Source organism: Macaca fascicularis, chromosome 15 (genome assembly GCF_037993035.2).
Source record: "Macaca fascicularis isolate 582-1 chromosome 15, T2T-MFA8v1.1".
NCBI classification, from domain to species: Eukaryota; Metazoa; Chordata; class Mammalia; order Primates; family Cercopithecidae; genus Macaca; species Macaca fascicularis.
Genome location: NC_088389.1, coordinates 64,913,532 through 64,932,557, shown reverse-complemented (window position 1 = coordinate 64,932,557; position 19,026 = coordinate 64,913,532). Strand labels below are relative to the sequence as shown.

Sequence of the window (19,026 nt, the reverse complement as noted above, 5' to 3'; positions counted from 1 at the left end):
GACATAAAGGAAATACTGTTTTAATGGATGCACAGATGGAGAATCTAAGCAGAAAAATGGAAACAGTAGAAAAATACAATATCAGAAATAAAAAATTCTTTAGATAGGCCTAACAGCTGAATGTGAAGATGGATCTATGGAAATTATTCAATCTGAAGAAGAAAGAGAAAGAAGGTTTTGTTTTGTTTGGTTTGGTTTTTCTTGTAAAAAAGAGAGCCTGGCTGGGTGTGGTACCTCATGCCTATAATCCCAGCACTTTGGGAGGCCGAGATGGAAGGATCACTTGAGCCCAGAAGTTTGACACCAACCTGGGCAACATAAAAAAAAAACCTCATCTCTACAAAAAAATTAAAAATTAGCCAGGCGTGGTGGTATGCCCCTGTGGTCCCACTACACAGGAGGCTGAAGTGGAAGGATAGCTTGAACCCAGGAGATCAAGGCTGCAGTGAGCTGTGACTGCGCCACTGCACTGCAGTCTGGGTGACAGAGTGAGACCCTGTCTCAAAAAAAGAGAGAAAAGAAAAAGAAAAAACAGGCCCACTGTTACTGAGGCTCCATTAAAAAAATAATAATAATAAAAGAGAGGGCCTTAGTGAGCTATGAAATATATTATATATGTATTTGGAACATGTGTATAGTTGGAATACCAGAGGGAAAAAGAGGAGGAAAAAATATTTGAAGAAATAATGGTCAAAAGTTTTCTAAACTTGGTGGAAAACATACAGGACTATCAGAAACTCAGTGAGCCCCAAGCAGGATAAATACAAATAAAATTACATCTAGGTCTTTCATAGTCAAACTACTGAAAACCAAAGATAAAACTAAAACCTTGGAAGTAGCCAAAGAAAAATGACACATTGCATACAGGGGAACAATTATATGAATTGTGGTTAACTTCTCATCATAAACAATGTAGGCCAAAAGACAATGGAATGGCTTTTTTTTTTTTTTTTTTGAGACAGGATCCCACTCTGTCACCCAGGCTGGAGTGTCACCCAGGCTGGAGTGCAATGGCGTACTCACAGCTCACTGGAGCCTTGACCTCCTGAGCTCAAGTGATCGTCCTGCCTCAGCCTCCAAAGTAGCTGGGACCACAGGCATGCACCATCAAGCCCAGCTAATTTTTTTTTTTTTTTTTTTTTTTTGAGACGGAGTCTCGCTCTGTCACCCAGGCTGGAGTGCAGTGGCCGGATCTCAGCTCACTGCAAGCTCCGCCTCCCGGGTTTACGCCATTCTCCGGCCTCAGCCTCCCGAGTGGCTGGGACTACAGGCGCCCGCCACCTCGCCCGGCTAGTTTTTTGTATTTCTTAATAGAGACGGGGTTTCACCGTGTTAGCCAGGATGGTCTCGATCTCCTGACCTCGTGATCCACCCGTCTCGGCCTCCCAAAGTGCTGGGATTACAGGCTTGAGCCACCGCGCCCGGCCTTTTTTTAATATATATAGAGACAGGGTCTCACTAAGGCTGGTCTTAAATTCTTGGAATCAACTGATCATCCTACCTCAGCCTCCAAAAGTGCTGGGACTACAGGTGTAAGCCACTGTGCCTGACCTGGAAAGACATATTTAAGGCACTGAAAGAAAATTACCGTCAACTCAGAATTCTATATCCAGAAAAAATACCCCTCAAAAAGGAGGGTGAAATAAATACATTTTCAGATATACTAAAGCTGAGAGTACCATTAATGGTAAATATGTGGGTAAAGGTAAAAGACTAGCTTTTTTTCTTTCTATTAATTTTATTTTTGTTGTTGTTTTTGGTTGTCTGAGATAGAGTCTTACTCTGTCAACCAGGCTGGAGTGCAATGATGTGATCTCAGCTCACTGCAACCTGTGTCTCCCTGGTTCAAGCAATTCTCCTGTCTCAGCCTCCTGAATAGCTGGGATTACAGATGCTCACCACCATAGTGGCTAATATTTTTTGTATTTTCAGTAGAGACAGTGTTTCACCATGTTGGCCAGGTTTATCTCAAACTCCTGGCCTCGAGTGATCCTACTGTCTCGGCCTCCCAAAGTGCTGAGACTACAGGCGTGAGCCACTGCGCCCAGCCCTTCTATTAATTTTCTTAAAAGACAGATGACTGTTTAAAGCAAAAAACAAAACAAAACCATATCGTCAAGTGGGGCTTATACTGTATACAGAAATAAAATATGTGACAACAATAGGGCAAATGATGAAGTAGTGGTGGTAAATAGAATTAGCATGTTATGAGATTATTACATTGTGAAGTGTGAATATTTATGTTTAATAGAATATGATAAGTTCAGGATGCATATTGTAATCCTTTTTTTTTTTTTTTTTTGAGATGGAGTCTCGCTCTGTCGCCCAGGCTGGAGTGCAGTGGCCGGATCTCAGCTCACTGCAAGCTCCGCCTCCTGGGTTCACGCCATTCTCCTGCCTCAGCCTCCCAAGTAGCTGGGACTACAGGCGCCCGCCACCTCGCCCGGCTAATTTTTTGTATTTTTTAGTAGAGACGGGGTTTCACCGTGTTAGCCAGCATGGTCTCGATCTCCTGACCTCGTGATCCGCCCATCTCGGCCTCCCAAAGTGCTGGGATTACAGGCTTGAGCCACTGTGCCCGGCCCATATTGTAATCCTTAGAGCAACCACACATGCACAAAATACAAAAAGGCACATATGAAAAGCCAATAGAGAAAGCAAAATGGAGAACTAAAAAATTTCAGTTAACACAAAAGAAGGCAGAAGATGAACAGAGAAACAAAAGAAGATGAGAAAAAGTAGAAAACAAAGAGCAACATGGTAAAGACCTCCAATTAAGAGGCAGAGTTGATCAGGCTAGGAAAAAGAAAAAAACAACTATATGTTGCCTGTTACAAGAAATATATTTTAAATGTAAAAACATAGAATGTTTGAAAATAAAAGAATGGAAAAATAAACTATGCAAATGGAAAGCATACGAAATCTGTATGAGTGTCATTATCAGACAAAGTAGTCTTCAAGACAAGAAGTATTCCCAGAGATAAATGGGGCCATTTTAAAATGACAAAGGGTCAATTCAAGAGGGATACATAAAATCACAAAGTATATGCCTCAAGATATAAGAATAAGAACTTCAAGATGTAAGCACCAAAAAAATGACAGAACTAAAGGGAGAAGTAGAAATATTCATAATGATAATTCGATATTTTAACATTATTCTCTTGGTAGATCTGAACAGTGCTGTTAACCAACTTGACCTAATTAACATTTATAGAACACTACACTCAAGAACAGTAGAATGAAAACTACGCCCAAGAACTGCAGAATTTTCACAAGGATGAGCCATATACTGGGACATAAAGTAAATTCAAATGCATTTTAAAAGATTAAAATCTTACAGTTTAACTTAATTCAAATTCAACATTCATCCTTGCCAAAAAAGAATCTCAGCATATTAAGAGTAGTTTGAACAAAATAGAAGTAAATAATATCTTTAAAATCTCTGGGTATTTAGAAATTAAAGAATACTTCTAAATAACCTATAGGTCAAGAAAATCATAAAGGAAATTAGAAAATATTTTTAATTGTAATGAAAATAAAACATATAAAAATTGTGAGGTGTTGCTAGAATTGTGCTTGATAGAAAGGTATAGTTTTAAATGCTGTATTAGAAAAAAAAAAAAAAGGCTAAGTGTGGTGGCTCATGCCTGTAATCCCAGCACTTTGGAAGGCTGAGGTGGGTGGATCACTTGAGCCCAAGCGTGTGAGACCAGACTAGGCAACATAGTGAGACCCCTTCTCTACAAAAAAAAAAAAAAGAAAGAAAAAGAAAAAATTAGCTGGGTGTAGTGGCATTTACCTGTACTCCCAGCTACTTGGGAGGCTGAGGTGGGAAGATCGCTTAAGCCCATGAAGTAAACGCTGCAGTGAGCTATGATTGTGTCACTGCACTCCAACCTCGGCAACAGAGTGAGACCCTGTCTCTCCTGGTCTCCAACCACCACACACACACACACACACACACACACAAGAAAGAAAGAGAAAGAAAAGAAAAGAAAAAAAGTTTAAGATCGTCTGGGCGCAGTGGCTCACACCTGTAATCCCAGCACTTTGGGAGGCCGAGGCCGGCAAATCACGAGGTCAAGAGATCGAGACCATCCGGGCCAACAAGGTGAAATCCTGTCTCTACTAAAAATACAAAAATTAGCTGGGCGTAGTGGCGCGCGCCTGTATTCTCAGCTACTCGGAAGGCTGAGGCAGGAGAATTGCTTGAACCCGGGAGGCGGAGGTTGCAGTGAGCCGAGATTGCGCCACTGCACTCCAGCCTGGCGACAGAGCGAGACTCCGTCATAAATAAATAAATAATAAAATTTTAAAAAGTTTAAGATCAGTGTTTTGTTTGGTTTTGTTTTTTTGAGACAGGGTCTTTCTCTGTCACCCAGGCTGGAGTGTAGTGCCCTGATCTCAGCTCACTGAAACCTTCCACCCCTGGGCTCAGGTAATCCTTCTGCCTCAGCCTCCTTAGTAGATGGGACTACAGGTGCATGCCACCACACCTGGCTAATTCTAGTATTTTTTAGTAGAGGCGAGGTTTCACCATGTTGGCCAGGCTGGTCTCAAACTCCTAAAATCAAGCGATCTGCCTGCCTCATCCTCCCAAAGTGCTGGGATTACAGGCATAAGCCACAGTGCCCAGCCTGCGATCAGTGTTCTAAGTTTCCATCTTAAGAATATAGAAAAAAATAAGCAAATTAAATCCAAAGAAGTAGAAACAAGATTTATTTCATCAATTCCACTTACTTTATAGTTTCAGAGAAAAATAAGAAAAATAATAGCAAAGCCAGAAGTTGATTATTTGAAAAGATTAATAATAAAGTTGATAAAATCTAGGAAGCCTTATCAAGATACAAAGAAAGCACAATATCCAGTATCAGGAATGAAAAATGAGATTTCAGGACAGACCTTACAGATGTTAAAAAGAATGAAAGGGGAATAGTAGGGAGAACCTTATGCCAATAAATTCATCAACTTAAATGGAATGGATGAAATTTTTGAAAAATGCAGTTTACCTTAACTGACACAAGAAGAAATGGAATATACTCCATACCTATTAAGAGATTGAATTCATAATTAAGAACCATCCCCCAAAGAAACTCCAGATGCAAATCATTTCACTGATGAATGCTATCAAGTATGTAAGGAATGAATAACACCAATCTTATACAAAGTCTTTCAGAAAATGAAGGATAAGGGAATAAGTCCCAATTCATTTTATGAATAACCCTGTTATAACCCTGATATCAAAATCAAAGCATTGCACAAGTAGAAAATTATAGGCTGATATTCCTCATGAACATAAATGCAAAGAAAAAGCCTTAACAAGATAATATCAAATCTGTTCCAGCAATATATAAAAAGAATAATAGATCAAACCAAGTGGGGTTTATCCCAAGAATACAAAGTTAGCTCATTAAAAAATCAAAGTATTGGCCAGGCCTGGTGGCTCACGCCTGTAATCCCAGCACTTTGGGAGGCTGAGGCGGGCAGATCATGAGGTCAGGAGTTCGAGACCAGCCTGGCCAACATAGTGAAACCCTGTCTCTACTAAAAAATACAACAAGTTAGCTGGGCGTGGTGGTGGGCACCTGTAACCCCAGCTAGTCAGGAGGTTGAGGAATGAGAATTGCTTGAATCCGGGAGGAGGAGATTGCAGTAAGCTGAGATCATGCCATTGCACTCCAGCCTGGGCAACAGTGTGAGACTCTGTTAAAAAAAAAAAAAAATCAGAATATTTCTTCATATTAACAAGATAAAGAAGAAAAATTCTATGATGATGACATCTCAATAGATTCAGAAACAAAAGCATTGACAAGATTAAACATCCATCCACAAAAGATTGTTATAATGATCAAGTAAGATCATATACTCTAAAATGTTTAGTAAACTGAAAGATGCTATAAAAATGGAAAGTATTTTTATTGTCATCCTTCTGCTGTGACACCCTGAGATGCACAGGCTCCTTTCTAATAAGATTTCTTGGGACCTGGAAAACATAGTATTCAATTATTCATTCTAAGCCCTCAGAATGGAACTCAATCACCTTGCATGGCAGACTACACGAAATAATAAAAATAATGACAACCAAAATGTCTACATTGCCACTGGTACTTGAGGGCTTACTTTATGCTGGGCTCTGTGTTAGTGCTCTTCATACAATATTTTATTTTATCCTCACAGCAATTCTATAAGGAGGACACTAATATTTTTCTCCCCCTTACAGATGAGGAAATGAAGTTTAGGGACGAAACGCCTTGCTCAACGTCTTACATATAATTCGTAGCAGAGCCAGGTATCCGCAAAGGCTTATTTGAGAGCTCCAGCTTTTAAATCCTATACTTTCTGGCCTTCTGCAGCCTTATCTGGGAAGGGTCCTGTAGAATTGGCTTCTGCCCTCCTGTGTTTCCAGGGAGGAATGGGGCTGGTGTTGTATTCTCTTTTCCAGCATTCTGAGCACTGTGCTAACACTGCATTCATAGGAAAGGAAAATTTATGTCACTGTACCTTGTTGATTTTTACATTCTTAATTAGCATTTGAAATTATAAAAGTAATGCATATTCACATTTAATATATTAGGGTGGGTACAGTGGTTCATGCCTCTAATCCTGGCATTTTGGGAGGCTGAGGCAGGAGGATCACTTGAGGCCAGAAGTTTGAGACCAGCCTGGGCAACATAGCGAGACACTGCCACTACAAAAGATTTAAAAATTAACCAGGCCTGTTGGTACATGCCTGTATTCCTAGCTACTTGGGAGGGTGAAGCAGGAGGATCCCTTGAGCCCAGGAGGTAACAGCTGCAGTGAGCTGTGATTGTGTTGCTGCACTCTAGCCTGGCAATGGAGTAAGACCCTGACTCAAAAAAAAAAATTAAAATTAGGACAATGAATATATAACAGTATTAGTCCCCTTCCCCACAATTCTGTAGTCACAGTACCTGGACAGAAACCACTGTCAACAGATTCTATATATTCTTCCAGAAATTTTGTATGTATATGCAAATACACATATACACATATTCTTAAAGTAAACAGATGGGGCATCTATTCCTGTAACTTGCTTTTTTATTTGACAATATGCCTTGGAGAGCTTTCCATAGCAATACATAAACGTTTACTTCATTCTTTCCACTTTATTTTTTCAACAATATACTATTTTTTAATTGACAAATAAAATTGTATATCATCTAAAACATATTTTGAAATATTTATACATTGTGGAATGGCTAAATAAAGCTAATTATTATTATTATTATTATTTTGAAACAGAGTCTCACCCTGTCACCCAGGCTGGAGTGCAGTGGCATGATGTCAGCTCACTGCAACCTCCGCCTCCCAGGTTCAAGCAATTCTCCTGCCTCAGCCTCCCAAGTGACTGGGATTACAGGTACCTACCACCAGCCTAGCTAATTTTTGTATTTTTAGTAGCGATGGGGTTTCGCCCTGTTGGCCAGGCTGATTTCAAACTCCTGACCTCAGGTGATCCGCCTGCCTCGGCCTCCCAAAATACTGGGATTACAGGTGTGAGCCACCATACCCAGCCAATCAAGCTAATTAACATAGCATTATCTAGCATATTTATAATTTTTTGGGGTGAGAACACTTAAAACCTATTCTCTTAGCAATTTTCAAGAATACAATACATTGGTTGGTTGGTTGGTGGGTAGGTTTGTTGGTTGGTTTGAGACAGGATTTAGCTCTGGTGCCCAGGCTGGAGTGCAGTGCATGATCACAACTCACTGCAGCCTTGACCTTCTGGGCTCAAGTGATCCTCCCACCTCAGCCTCCCAAGTAGCTGAGACTATTGGTACACCCCACTACACCTGGCTAATTTTTTAAAAATTTTGTGGGGTCAGGATATCTTGCTATGTAACCTAGGTTGGTCTCGAACTCCTGGACTCAAGCATTCCTCCTGCCTAGGTCTCCCAAAGTACTGGGACTACAGGCATAAACCACCACACCTGGTCCAATACATTGTTATTTACTATAGTCACTATGTTGTATGATAGTTATTCTTTTAAAAATATGCATAACATCCCATTGAATTGCTGTAATTATTTTATGTTATTTATTTACCTAGACTCCTATTGGCAAATATTTGTGTTTTTCCATTTTAAAAAATTACAAATAAAGCTGAAGCAAGCAATTTTGTATATACATCTTATGCAGGTGTGACTATTTCTTTTCTTTTTTTTTCTTTTTTTGAGACAGGGACTTGTTCTGTCGCCCAGGCTGGAATGCAGTGGCACAGTCTCAACTCACTGCAGCCTCTACCTCCCGGGTTCAAGCGATCCTCCCACCTCACCCTTCTGAGTAGCTGGGACTACAGGCATGCACCACCACGCCTGGCTAATTTTGTTTATTTTTTTGTAGAGATGAAGTCTCACTATGTTGCCCAGGCTGGTCTTGAACCCCTGGACTCAAGTGCTCCTCCTGCCTTGGCCTCCCAAAATGCTGGGAGTGCAGGCGTGAGCCACTGCACTCAGCCTGAGATGTGAATATTTCTTTTTTCTTTCTTTCTTTCTTTTTTTTTTTTTTTTTGAGACGGAGTCTCCCTCTGTCACCCAGGCTGGAGTGAAGTGGCACAATCTCGGTTCACTGCAACCTCCACCTCCTGGGTTCAAGTGATTCTCCTGCCTCAGCCTCCTGAGTAGCTGGGATTATGAGCACGTGCCATCATGTCCGGCTAATTTTTGTATTTTTAGTAGAGACAGGGTTTCACCATGTTGGTCAGACTGGTCTCGAACTTCTGACCTCGTGATCCACCCGCTTCGGCCTCCCAAAGTGCTGGGATTACAGGCGTGAGCCACCGTGCCCGGCGAGGTGTGAATATTTCTATAAGAAAACTCAAGAAAGTGGAGCCATTGAGTTGAGGGGTATATGCATTTTAAACTTTGGTACACATTGCAAACTTTGGTACAAAAAGTTCACATCAATTGGCACTACCACAACAATGTGTGTGTGCCTGTTACCCTGCATAGACCACTATTCAAAGTTTTAATACTTTTTTCAGCTACAAACACTTATTGTGTGCCTTCTGTGTGTTTTAGACACTGCACTAGGCTCAGAGATTTAAAATGTATTCAGTGTAGCTGGAGGAAGATTTGTTGGTGAATTGCTGCTGTTCCTTTGGGACTAAGAGCTTTTACCCTTTTAGTAACGGAAACTGCAAGCTGGTGAGGTATTTAGTTTCAATTTAGCTTAATGGAAACCTGTTAGTGAGTTTTAAAATAAGGACCAAGACAACTGAGATGGTAAACGAAGTCTCTTGGGCCCCAGGAAGGAGGATGCAGCATCTGTGGGTTTGCATGCCTCGAAGAGCCCCTCTTTCCAGGAACAATCATGTTTCAGCATTGAACTCTTGAGTGGAGATGTGAGCTGCTGAAATCTAGTCACCCCTAAGGCAGGTGCTTCCTAGTAGGCAAAGGGCCACACAGATCCCATGTGGCTGAGAGCAGAGCAGTGTCTATAAGTGGGAATGTAATGCTGTCAGCCATCATTTATTGGGCACACACTCAGGCCAGTTGCACATAAAGTGCACCACACTATGCACCTTATGTGTGTTGACTCAATTAATCCTCATAACAAGCTAATGATTGTCTGAGGGTGTCATTATAATGCCCATTTTAAAAATGAGGATACTGAGGTTCAAAGAAGACAATTAGGCCGGGCACAGTGGCTCACGCCTGTAATCCCAGCACTTTGGGAGGCCGAGGCGGGCGGATCACGAGGTCAGGAGATCGAAACCACCCTGGCTAACACAGTGAAACCCCGTCTCTACTAAAAATACAAAAAGTTAGCTGGGCGTGGTGGCGGGCGCCTGTAGTCCCAGCTACTCGGGAGGCTGAGGCAGGAGAATGGTGTGAACCCAGGAGGCGGAGCTTGCAGTGAGCAGAGATTGCGCCACTGCACTCCAGTCTGGGTGACAGAGCGAGGCTCCGTCCCCACCCCCCCACAAAAAAAAACCAAAGAAGACGATTAACTTGCCTGGGGTCATAAAACTGTTAGCAGGCAGCAGAGTGGGGACTCAAACCCAGCTATGGTTGACTTTAAAGCCGACACTTGGGTTCCATGGCTCCATCTGATCACATACTCATTTTTAAGATATTATATATTTATGATAGAGAACAACTTAAGAATTTTTTATCTCCTTATTTATTCCTAAAATATGCTCAGGGACAAATAGATCGCTTACATTGTTCAGTGGGTCATGAACCAAAACAGGTCTAAATGCAGGTAAATGACCAGTAGGTGGTAATAATAATTATCTCTTACATTGACAGAATTTTTGTTTTCAGTGTATCCTTCCATTGACCATGTCATTTGATCTGAACAATTCCCAGTGCCCTTGTCTTTAAAAGGGTAACAGTTTTACCTACTTTGCAGATTGGGAATAATGACCGTACAATGCCCAGCAAGCTGCCTAGCTATTAGTGAATGCTCATTAGATTGCAGTTAGAGATGGTGACGGTAATCAACTGGTCTCTGCCTCTCCCCTCCCCTAACCCCGCTGCAGATAGTACTAGATTGATAGACTTCAAACATCTGCCCTTGGTGTGTCACTGCTGTACATGAGAATGTCTCTTTCCAACCACCTCATTCTCTCTCAGCTCCTCTCCACAGCTTTCCAGACTTCTCTGGGACTTCCTGTCTCCCCTTTGGCTTCCTCAAGTGTCCCAGGACTGGCTGAGTGGGGCTGCACTGGAAGTTGCTTATGGAAAAAGACAGTCCTTAGGGCTGGACCAAGTTAGGAGAGGTGTTAACTTAAAGATCATCCAAAAGTGTGCTGAGCCAAGGACGTCATCCAGAGCTGTGCTAGAAGAACAAGGGGGTTAGAGGCCCAGAGAGGTGGCATCTTGAATGAGGTAAGGGGACCCATGCAGAGGCTGGCCTGACAGAAGGGTGGCCAGACATCATGGTTGATAGTATTGAGGGAAGGGAGAAGGACGCTCAGCTTAGAGCAGTGAAGTCAGGTGGTCCATGGAAGAAACCCTGTGAACCTAAAGAAAGAGAGGAGGTATTTTATTTGGGAAGCTCCCTTCTGAATCAGCCACTATCACCTGTGTGAGGCTTGGGGCGTATCTAACCACTGGGCACACAGGCTCAGTCCCTCTGCTTACATGGCTGTTTCCTCCATAAGCTTAGGGAGAATTGTACGTGACCGAGTATGGCTGTAGGAGGGGAAAAGTAGGAGATGAGGTCGATACCATGTTCAGGGGCTTGGGCTTCATCTCATGGCAGAGGGTGGGCTCTTGGTGGCTTTATTTTATTTTATTATTTTATTTTATTTTATTTTATTTTGAGACAGGGTCTTGCTATGTTGCCCAGATTGGAGTGTAGTGGCACAATCATAGCTCACTGCAGCTTTGAACTCCTGAGCTCATGCAGTCCTCTTACCTCAGCCTCCCAAGTAGCTGGGACTACAGGCACACATCACCACACCCAACTAATTAAAACAATCTTTTTATGTGGAGACAGGGTGTGGCTTTGTTGCCCAGCCTGGTCTTGAACTCTTGGAGGCTTTAAATCAAGAGAATGACACAATCATATTTTTGTTTTAGGAAGATCATTTGTAGATAGTGATTAAGAGTTCAGGTTCAAATCCTGGTCAACTTTGGGTCAGTTGCTTGATGTCTCTATACCTCAGTTTTCTCATTTGTAAAGTAACTCATACTCCATAGGGTGGTTGTGAAGATTAAATGAAATAATGTACATAAATAGCTGAGTAAATGACTGGCCCAGAGTAAGTGCTCAGTTGCTGAAAATAATTATAATGATATAATTTTTAGAGTAGAGAGAAACTGGAGTCAGGGAGATCAAATATGGTTAGGCAAAAGATAGTAAGGGCCTGAATTAAGGAGAGGATACTTAAGAAAGATATTAAAGAAATTGAATTGTTAGGCTTTGAAACATAACGCTAGTGAGAGGGTGAAGAAAGGGCAAATATCTTTAATGGTTTCCAGTTTCCAACCTGGGTGACTAAATGGATGGTGGTGCACTTGAGTGAGGGGGGAATCCTGGAGGAAGTGGCTAAGAACATAATGAAGTCAGTTTTAAAGATATTAAGTCTGAGTACTCTGTCATCAATTTGAATATGAGGTTCTGGGAAATCTAAGCTTCAGAAATAGATATGGGGAGACCAAGACTCTGTCTCTCTCTCTCTTTTTTTTTTTTTTTTTTTTTTTTGTCTCAGCTCACTGTGACCTCTGCCTCCCAGGTTCAAGTGATTCTCCTGCCTCAGCCTCCTGAGTAGCTGGCACTACAGGCGTGCACCACCATGCCCGGCTAGTTTTTGTATTTTTTTTTTTTTTTTTTTGAGACGGAGTCTCGGTCTGTCGCCCAGGCTGGAGTGCAGTGGCTGGATCTCAGCTCACTGCAAGCTCCGCCTCCCGGGTTCACGCCATTCTCCTGCCTCAGCCTCCCGAGTAGCTGGGACTACAGGCGCCCACCGCCTCGCCCGGCTAGTTTTTTGTATTTTTTAGTAGAGACGGGGTTTCACTGTGTTAGCCAGGATGGTCTCGATCTCCTGACCTCGTGATCCGCCGGTCTCGGCCTCCCAAAGTGCTGGGATTACAGGCTTGAGCCACCGCGCCCGGCCTAGTTTTTGTATTTTTAGTAGAGATAGGGTTTCACTATGTTGCCCAGGCTGGTCTCAAACTCCTGGCCTCAAGTGATCCGCCCTTCTCAGCCTCCCCAAGTGCTGGGATTACAGGCGTGAGCCACAGTGCCTGGCCATGAGACCCTGTCTCAGGGAAAAAATAATAATAATAAATAGATTTCAGCTTTATCATAAGATGGAAGATGAAGTTGCAGGTGGGGATAAGAGCACCCAAGGGGAGGGTGTACAATAGGAAGACCAGAGGGTCAAGTATATATCCCTGGAGAGGTCAAGGATATTGAGGAGCCATTGGAGAGATCAGTGACATGGAAAAGAAGGTAGAGAAGTTTCAAGAAGGAGGGAGGGAGCCCTCAGCAATGTCAGGTACTCTAAGAGAACCGAGAAGTGACCACTAGGCAGCTGAGTTGTAATTGGTGACTTTTATAAGAGTGATGACCTCCATCCAAGTGCTAGCCTCTGTGCTAGTGATCCAAAAACGAATAAGACTCAGTTCCTAATCTCACAGTGCTCACACTGAAACCCACAACAAAAAGAATGGAAAAATGCTCTGCTGTGAAAGAGTTCAGGCTGAAACATCTGTTATCCCATTGATCAGCAGGGCTAAACTGTCTGTCTCTTTCATAGACATCTTCCCTTGGCCAAATAGAATGACCTATCCAAGAGAAGAGGATCTTCTTTGGTCAATAGCATAAGAACACCAAGATGCCTCCTATGTGTACTGCAGTGTGATGCATCTTTTCATAATACTATTCCCTTCTGTAGACCAGACCCAGAGACTGTAACAGAGTGTCTATTTACATTTGGTCATTCAGTACTTGTGATGGAAGGTAGAGGGTAGCCTTGCTTAAAGTGAGGAAAGGAAGAGTAGAGGGAGGTAAGAGAAAGGTGGAAAAGGAAAAGTTAGATAAAGGACTAGCAGAGGCTAGTTGGGTAGGGTTTTGTTAGGCAGAGATAGTGGAAGCAGGGAGAGGGAAGGGGAAGATGGCATTCCTGGCAGAGGAATGGTAACAGCAAAGGTGAAGAGGTGGGAAAACACAGGCCAGGCTCAGAAACTCGCTGGACTGCACCTCGGAGTCCTAGCACATGATTGCTGGGAGAGCAGGCTGGAATGGAGGCTTGGGGCCAGATAATAGAGTTTTGAGGGCTAGGGAGGAGTTTGAGCTTTCTTCTGTAGCCTGATAGCTTCTGGGAGCAACTGTCAAATGCCTTTCAGGAATTCAGTCTTGTCTGTCTCAGGCTTCTCATTCTGCAAGACCAAGGGCCCAAAGTGGCAGCCTGACATTCTATCTCCTTTGCCTTGGTTGGGAAGTTAGGGCTGTAGCTGATTTCATTGGCCTGTTTTGCATTTATTATAGTGTGGCTTTTATAGTGTGTTAATTGAAATATTTCCAACTGCCAAAAACAATTACACTCAAACTGCCTTGTCAGTTCTTTTATTGCCAGATAAATGTTTTACAGACATATTTACAGGGGGCAGCGGTAACTGGATCTCGTTTTCTATTTAAGGCTTGTGGTTTGGGTTGGGATTGGCCCTCCTGTGCTCTATTGTGAGCCTGAAAGTTGTTACACGTTGTGACGCTTCCATCCCATTACCTTATGGAACAGAGGTTCTTCAAAGGAAAGTAGCTCTCTGGCTCATGTGACTTAGCCTCAGAGAAGTGTTCCTATAGTTGGAAACCTTGGCAACCTGACAGAAATTTGAATCCTACTGCCTGCTCTACCAGCAGCAATCCCAGCCCAAGAGAAGACATGCTTTTCTCTTTCCCTGAAATTCCTTTCTTCCTTTCCACCCTCCAACTCTCTCCCAAAGACCCTATCATGCAAGAGCTGTAAAAGCCCATCTAGTCTAACTCCCTCCCTTTGCATTTGGGAAACGGAGGCTCCCCCAAGATCACACAGGTGGTGAGCATGACACCTGTGAGGCTGACAGAGCTGGAAGCAGAGGTTTCTTTCCAGTGTGCCCTTCGGCTCCTCTGCTGCATTGAACCCTTCTGCAGTGCACTAGGCCTGCTCCTTCCAAGAGCCCCTCCCTCACATCTCCAGTCCCCTCATGCTTGATCATCTGAAACACCTATTTGTTCTGTATATATACTGTAGGATTTTTGTTGGTTTGTTTGGTGGAACATTCTTTGTTTTTGTTTTTTGAGATGGAGTCTTACTCTGTCGCCCAGGCTGGAGTCCAGTGGTGTGATCTTGGCTCACTGCAACCTCTGCCTCCTGGGTTCAAGCGATTCTCCTGCCTCAGCCTCCTGAATAGCTGAGATTACAGGCATGTGCCACCACATCTGGCTAATTTTTTTGTATTTTTAGTAGAGACAGGGTTTCGCTATGTTGGCCAGGCTGGTCTTGAACTCCGGACCTCAGGTGAGCTGTCCACCTCAGCCTCCCAAAGTGCTGGGATTATAGGCATGAGTCACCACGCCTGGCCAACTTTGTACATGATGTTTTCTCCTATTGAAAAACATTTTCTCCACCTAGACAATGTATACTTGTCCTTTGACACCAGCTAAGAAATCGTCACCTCTGGCCAGGTACGGTGGCTCATGTCTGTAATCCCAGCACATTGGGAGGCTCAGGCGGGTGGATCACCTGAGGTCAGGAGTTTGAGACCAGCCTGGCCGACATGGTGAAACCCTGTCTCTACTAAAAAAAAATACAAAAAATAGGCCGGGCACAATGGCTCACGCCTATAATCCCAGCTTCTTGGGAGGCTGACGCAGGAGAATTGCTTGAACCTGGGAGGTGGAGGTTGCAGTGAGCTGAAATGGTGTCACTGCACTCCAGCCTCGGCAACAGAGTAAGACTATCTCAAAAATAAATAAATTGACTGGGCGTGGTGGTTCACGCCTGTAATCCCAGCACTTTGGGAGTCCGAGGCAGGTGGATCAACTGAGGTCAGGAGTTCAAGACCAGCCTGGCCAACCTAGTGAAACCCCCGTCTCTGCTAAAAATTCAAAAATTAGCAGGGTGTGGTGGCGGACGCCTGTAATCCCAGCTACTCGGAAGGCTGAGGCAGGAGAATCGCTTGAAACCAGAAGGCAGAGGTTGCAGTGACCCGAGATCGCGCCACTGCACTCCAGCCTAGGCGAAAGAGTGAAACTCTGTCTCAAAATAATAATAATAATAATAATAATAATGACAAATTTTAAAAAATTAAAAAAATACAAAAAACTAGCTTGGCGTGGTGGCAGGCACCTGTAATCCTAGCTACTTGGGAGGCTGAGGCAGCAGAATCCTTGGACCTGGGAGGCAGAGGTTGCAGTGAGTTGAGATCACACCATTGACTCCAGCCTGGGCAACAAGAGCAAAACTCCATCTGGTCACCTCTGGAAGCCTTTCCTGTGTATCCCGGACTGGGTAGGTGCCCCACGCACTTCCACCATGCCCTGTGCACACATATCTCTGTTGCTGGTACAGAGCTGACTTTCAAAGGAACGTGTGCTGAATAAGAGGGTGAGTGAGTGGGTGAGTGGGTGAGTGGGTGAGTGAGTGGGTGAGTGGGTGAGTGAGTGGGTGAGTGGGTGAGTGGGTGAGTGAGTGAGTGAGTGAGTAGATGAGTGGGTGAGTGAGTGAGTGGGTGAGTGAGTGGGTTAGTGGGTGAGTGGGTGGGTGCATGAGTGATTGGGTGGGTGAGTGGGTGAGTGGGCGAGTGGGTGAGTAGGTGAGTGGGTGAGTGAGTGAGTGGGTGGGTGCGTGAGTGATTGAGTGGATGAGTGAGTGGGTGGGTGAGTGAGTGGGTGAGTGGGCGAGTGGGTGAGTAGGTGAGTGAGTGGGTGAGTGAGTGAGTGGGTGGGTGAGTGGGTGAGTGAGTGGGTGGGTGTGTGAGTGAGTGAGTGGGTGAGTGAGTGGGTGAGTGAGTGGGTGAATGGGTGAGTGAGTGAGTGGGTGAGTGAGTGGGTGGGTGCGTGAGTGAGTGGGTGAGTGAGTGGGTGAATGGGTGAGTGAGTGATGAGTGAGTGAATGAGTGGGTGAGTGAGTGGGTGGGTGCGTGAGTGAGTGGGTGAGTGAGTGGGTGAGTAAGTGGGCGAGTGGGTGAGTAGGTGAGTGAGTGAGTGGGTGAGTGAGTGAGTGGGTGAGTGAGTGAATGGGTGAGTGAGTGGCTGGGTGGGTGAGTGAGTGACTGGGTGGGTGCATGAGTGAGTGAGTGAGTGGGTGAGTGAGTGAGTGGGTGAGTGGGTGAGTGGGTGAGTAGGTGAGTGAGTGGGTGAGTGAGTGGGTGAGTGAGTGAGTGGGTGGGCGAGTGAGTGAGTGGGTGAGTGAGTGAGTGGGCGAGTGGGTGAGTGGGCTGGTGGGTGAGTGGGCAGGTGGGTGAGTGGGCAAGAGGGTGAGTGAGCTAGTGGGTGGGTGAGTGAGTGGGTGAGTGATGAGCACTGATCACACTCATCTGTCCTCCAGGGACCTTGAGCAAACTGGGGCAGGGACCTCATCTTTCTTTCTCCCACTGCTTAGGTTAGTGCCTGACACAATTAGATGCTCCACTAATATTTATCAAATTGATTTGAGCATGTTGCTCTTTGGAACATAAAATTTAAGCATGTTAGAACAGAAGGTTATCGTGTCCAATCCTATGCATTTTACTGATAAGGAAACTGAAGATTATAGAGGAAAAGCACTTTTCCCAGGGTTATGATGACTAATGGGTTTTGATGGCATTCATTTATCTATTCAGTAAGTATTTCGAACACCTACTATGTTCTGAGCAATGTTCTAGATGCTGGGGCTTTGTGCAGCAGTGTACAAAGCAAATAAAGTGTCTGCTCATGAAAAGCATATATTTATCCCCAAAAGTGTTTATGAATATAACCTGTTTTTGAAATACCTTTATTGCCTGGTACAGAGATGAACACTTAGAATATGCTTTAAAAATATCTGTTGAACTAGTTGCAAATAAGAAATTCCCAGTGCTAAGTTACTTGGTCGTGCTCTTCACGGGTCAGTCCCACTGATGCTAAAACCGGGTTGCCTCAGATATAGGACCTCTCTGGCTGGGAGAATAAGAGTATGTTGCCTCTGAAACTGTTTCTGAAACTTGGGAAGGTTCAACGTCCTTTGACTGTGGGGTCCCTGGGCAGGAGCCTCCCTGAAATACTGTTTATGATATTTCCATGTCAATTCGCTTATGACTTACCTTCTGTTTTCTGTTCTTCATTTAGAGCATCAGCATAGGCAGAGGAACCAGGAAGAGAGTAAGTGTGGAGATTACCATGGTCTCTCAGCAAGATACTAATAGTGTTTTTTTTTGTTGAAAATATAATCTATATGTTTTTAGAAAATGCAAATGAACTAAAAGAAGAATGTTAAAATCACCCTTAAACCTACCATCCTATAACAACTTTAGTTAACATGTGATGTTACATCCTCTCAGATATTTTTATGCATATATAAAATTACATGTATTTATTGATTGATTATTTTTCTTTGGAGAAATAAGAGAGATATATTTATTTTTAAGTGGAACCAAACTGTATATGTTATTTTATAACATGTTTTTCACATAAAATATTTAGAGTGCCTTCCATTGCTAATAAATATATTTTTATAGCATCATTTGAAATTACTGCATAATATTTTACCATATGTTCCTTAAGATTGTACCATAATTTGTTCAACCATGCCTCATTGCTGGACATTTAAATGTTTCCTTTTTTGGTTGGGCGTGGTAGCTCATGCCTGTAATCCCAGCACTTTGGGAGGCCGAGGCAGGCGGATCACTTGAGGTCAGGAGTTTGAGACCAGCCTAGCCAACATGGTGAAACTCTGTCTCTACTAAAATACAAAAATTAGCTAGGCATGGTGGTGCATGCCTGTAGTCCTAGCTACTTGGGAGGCCGAGGCAAGAGAATTGCTTGAACCCAGGAGGTGGAGGTTATGGTGAGCCGAGATTGTGCCACTGCACTCCAGCTTGGGTGACACAGCAAGACTCCATCTCACATAAATAAATAAATAAAAATAAAAATAAATGTTTCCTTTTTCACTGTTATTATCAATCCTCTAACAAACATCAGTGCACCGAAATCTTTGGACATATTCCTTAATATAAATTCCTACATGTACGAATTTGGGTCAAAGAGTATAAACAGTTATTAGGCTTTCATAAATAGTTTCCAGTTGATATTTAGAAAGGTTATACTAATTTGTGAGTGCTCATTTTCCCACAGCCTCATGAATGCTGGATATTACTTTTGGTTGTTTTATAGTTTGCCAGTTTTATAGTGAAAAAAAAAATGCATGTTTTATTTTGTATAACTTTGATTGTTAGTGAGGGTAAACATTTAAAAAAATATGTCATGGGCCACTTTGGCAAGATGTTTAAGTGTCTGCCAGGGAAAGGCAAACCATGCTCAGCCAAAAAAGGAAACATTGATTTTTTTGCTCCAAGGACCTAATGGGACTCTGAGGCTTGAAGTAACTAA

The 19,026-nt window shown here is 43.3% G+C and overlaps 1 protein-coding gene across 9 annotated transcripts in view; it reads left to right on the top strand.

Moving 5' to 3' along the window:
• The window catches only part of DNAI1 (dynein axonemal intermediate chain 1), a 98,982-nt gene that overhangs the window by 10,057 nt on the left and 69,899 nt on the right, over positions 1 to 19,026 (top strand). For all 9 annotated transcript variants that reach the window (XM_045373382.3, XM_074017265.1, XM_074017264.1 and 6 more), the window contains exon 2: positions 17,767 to 17,799. In XM_045373382.3, the coding sequence (XP_045229317.1) occupies positions 17,767 to 17,799 (33 nt within the window). The remainder of the gene's footprint in view (positions 1 to 17,766; positions 17,800 to 19,026) is intronic.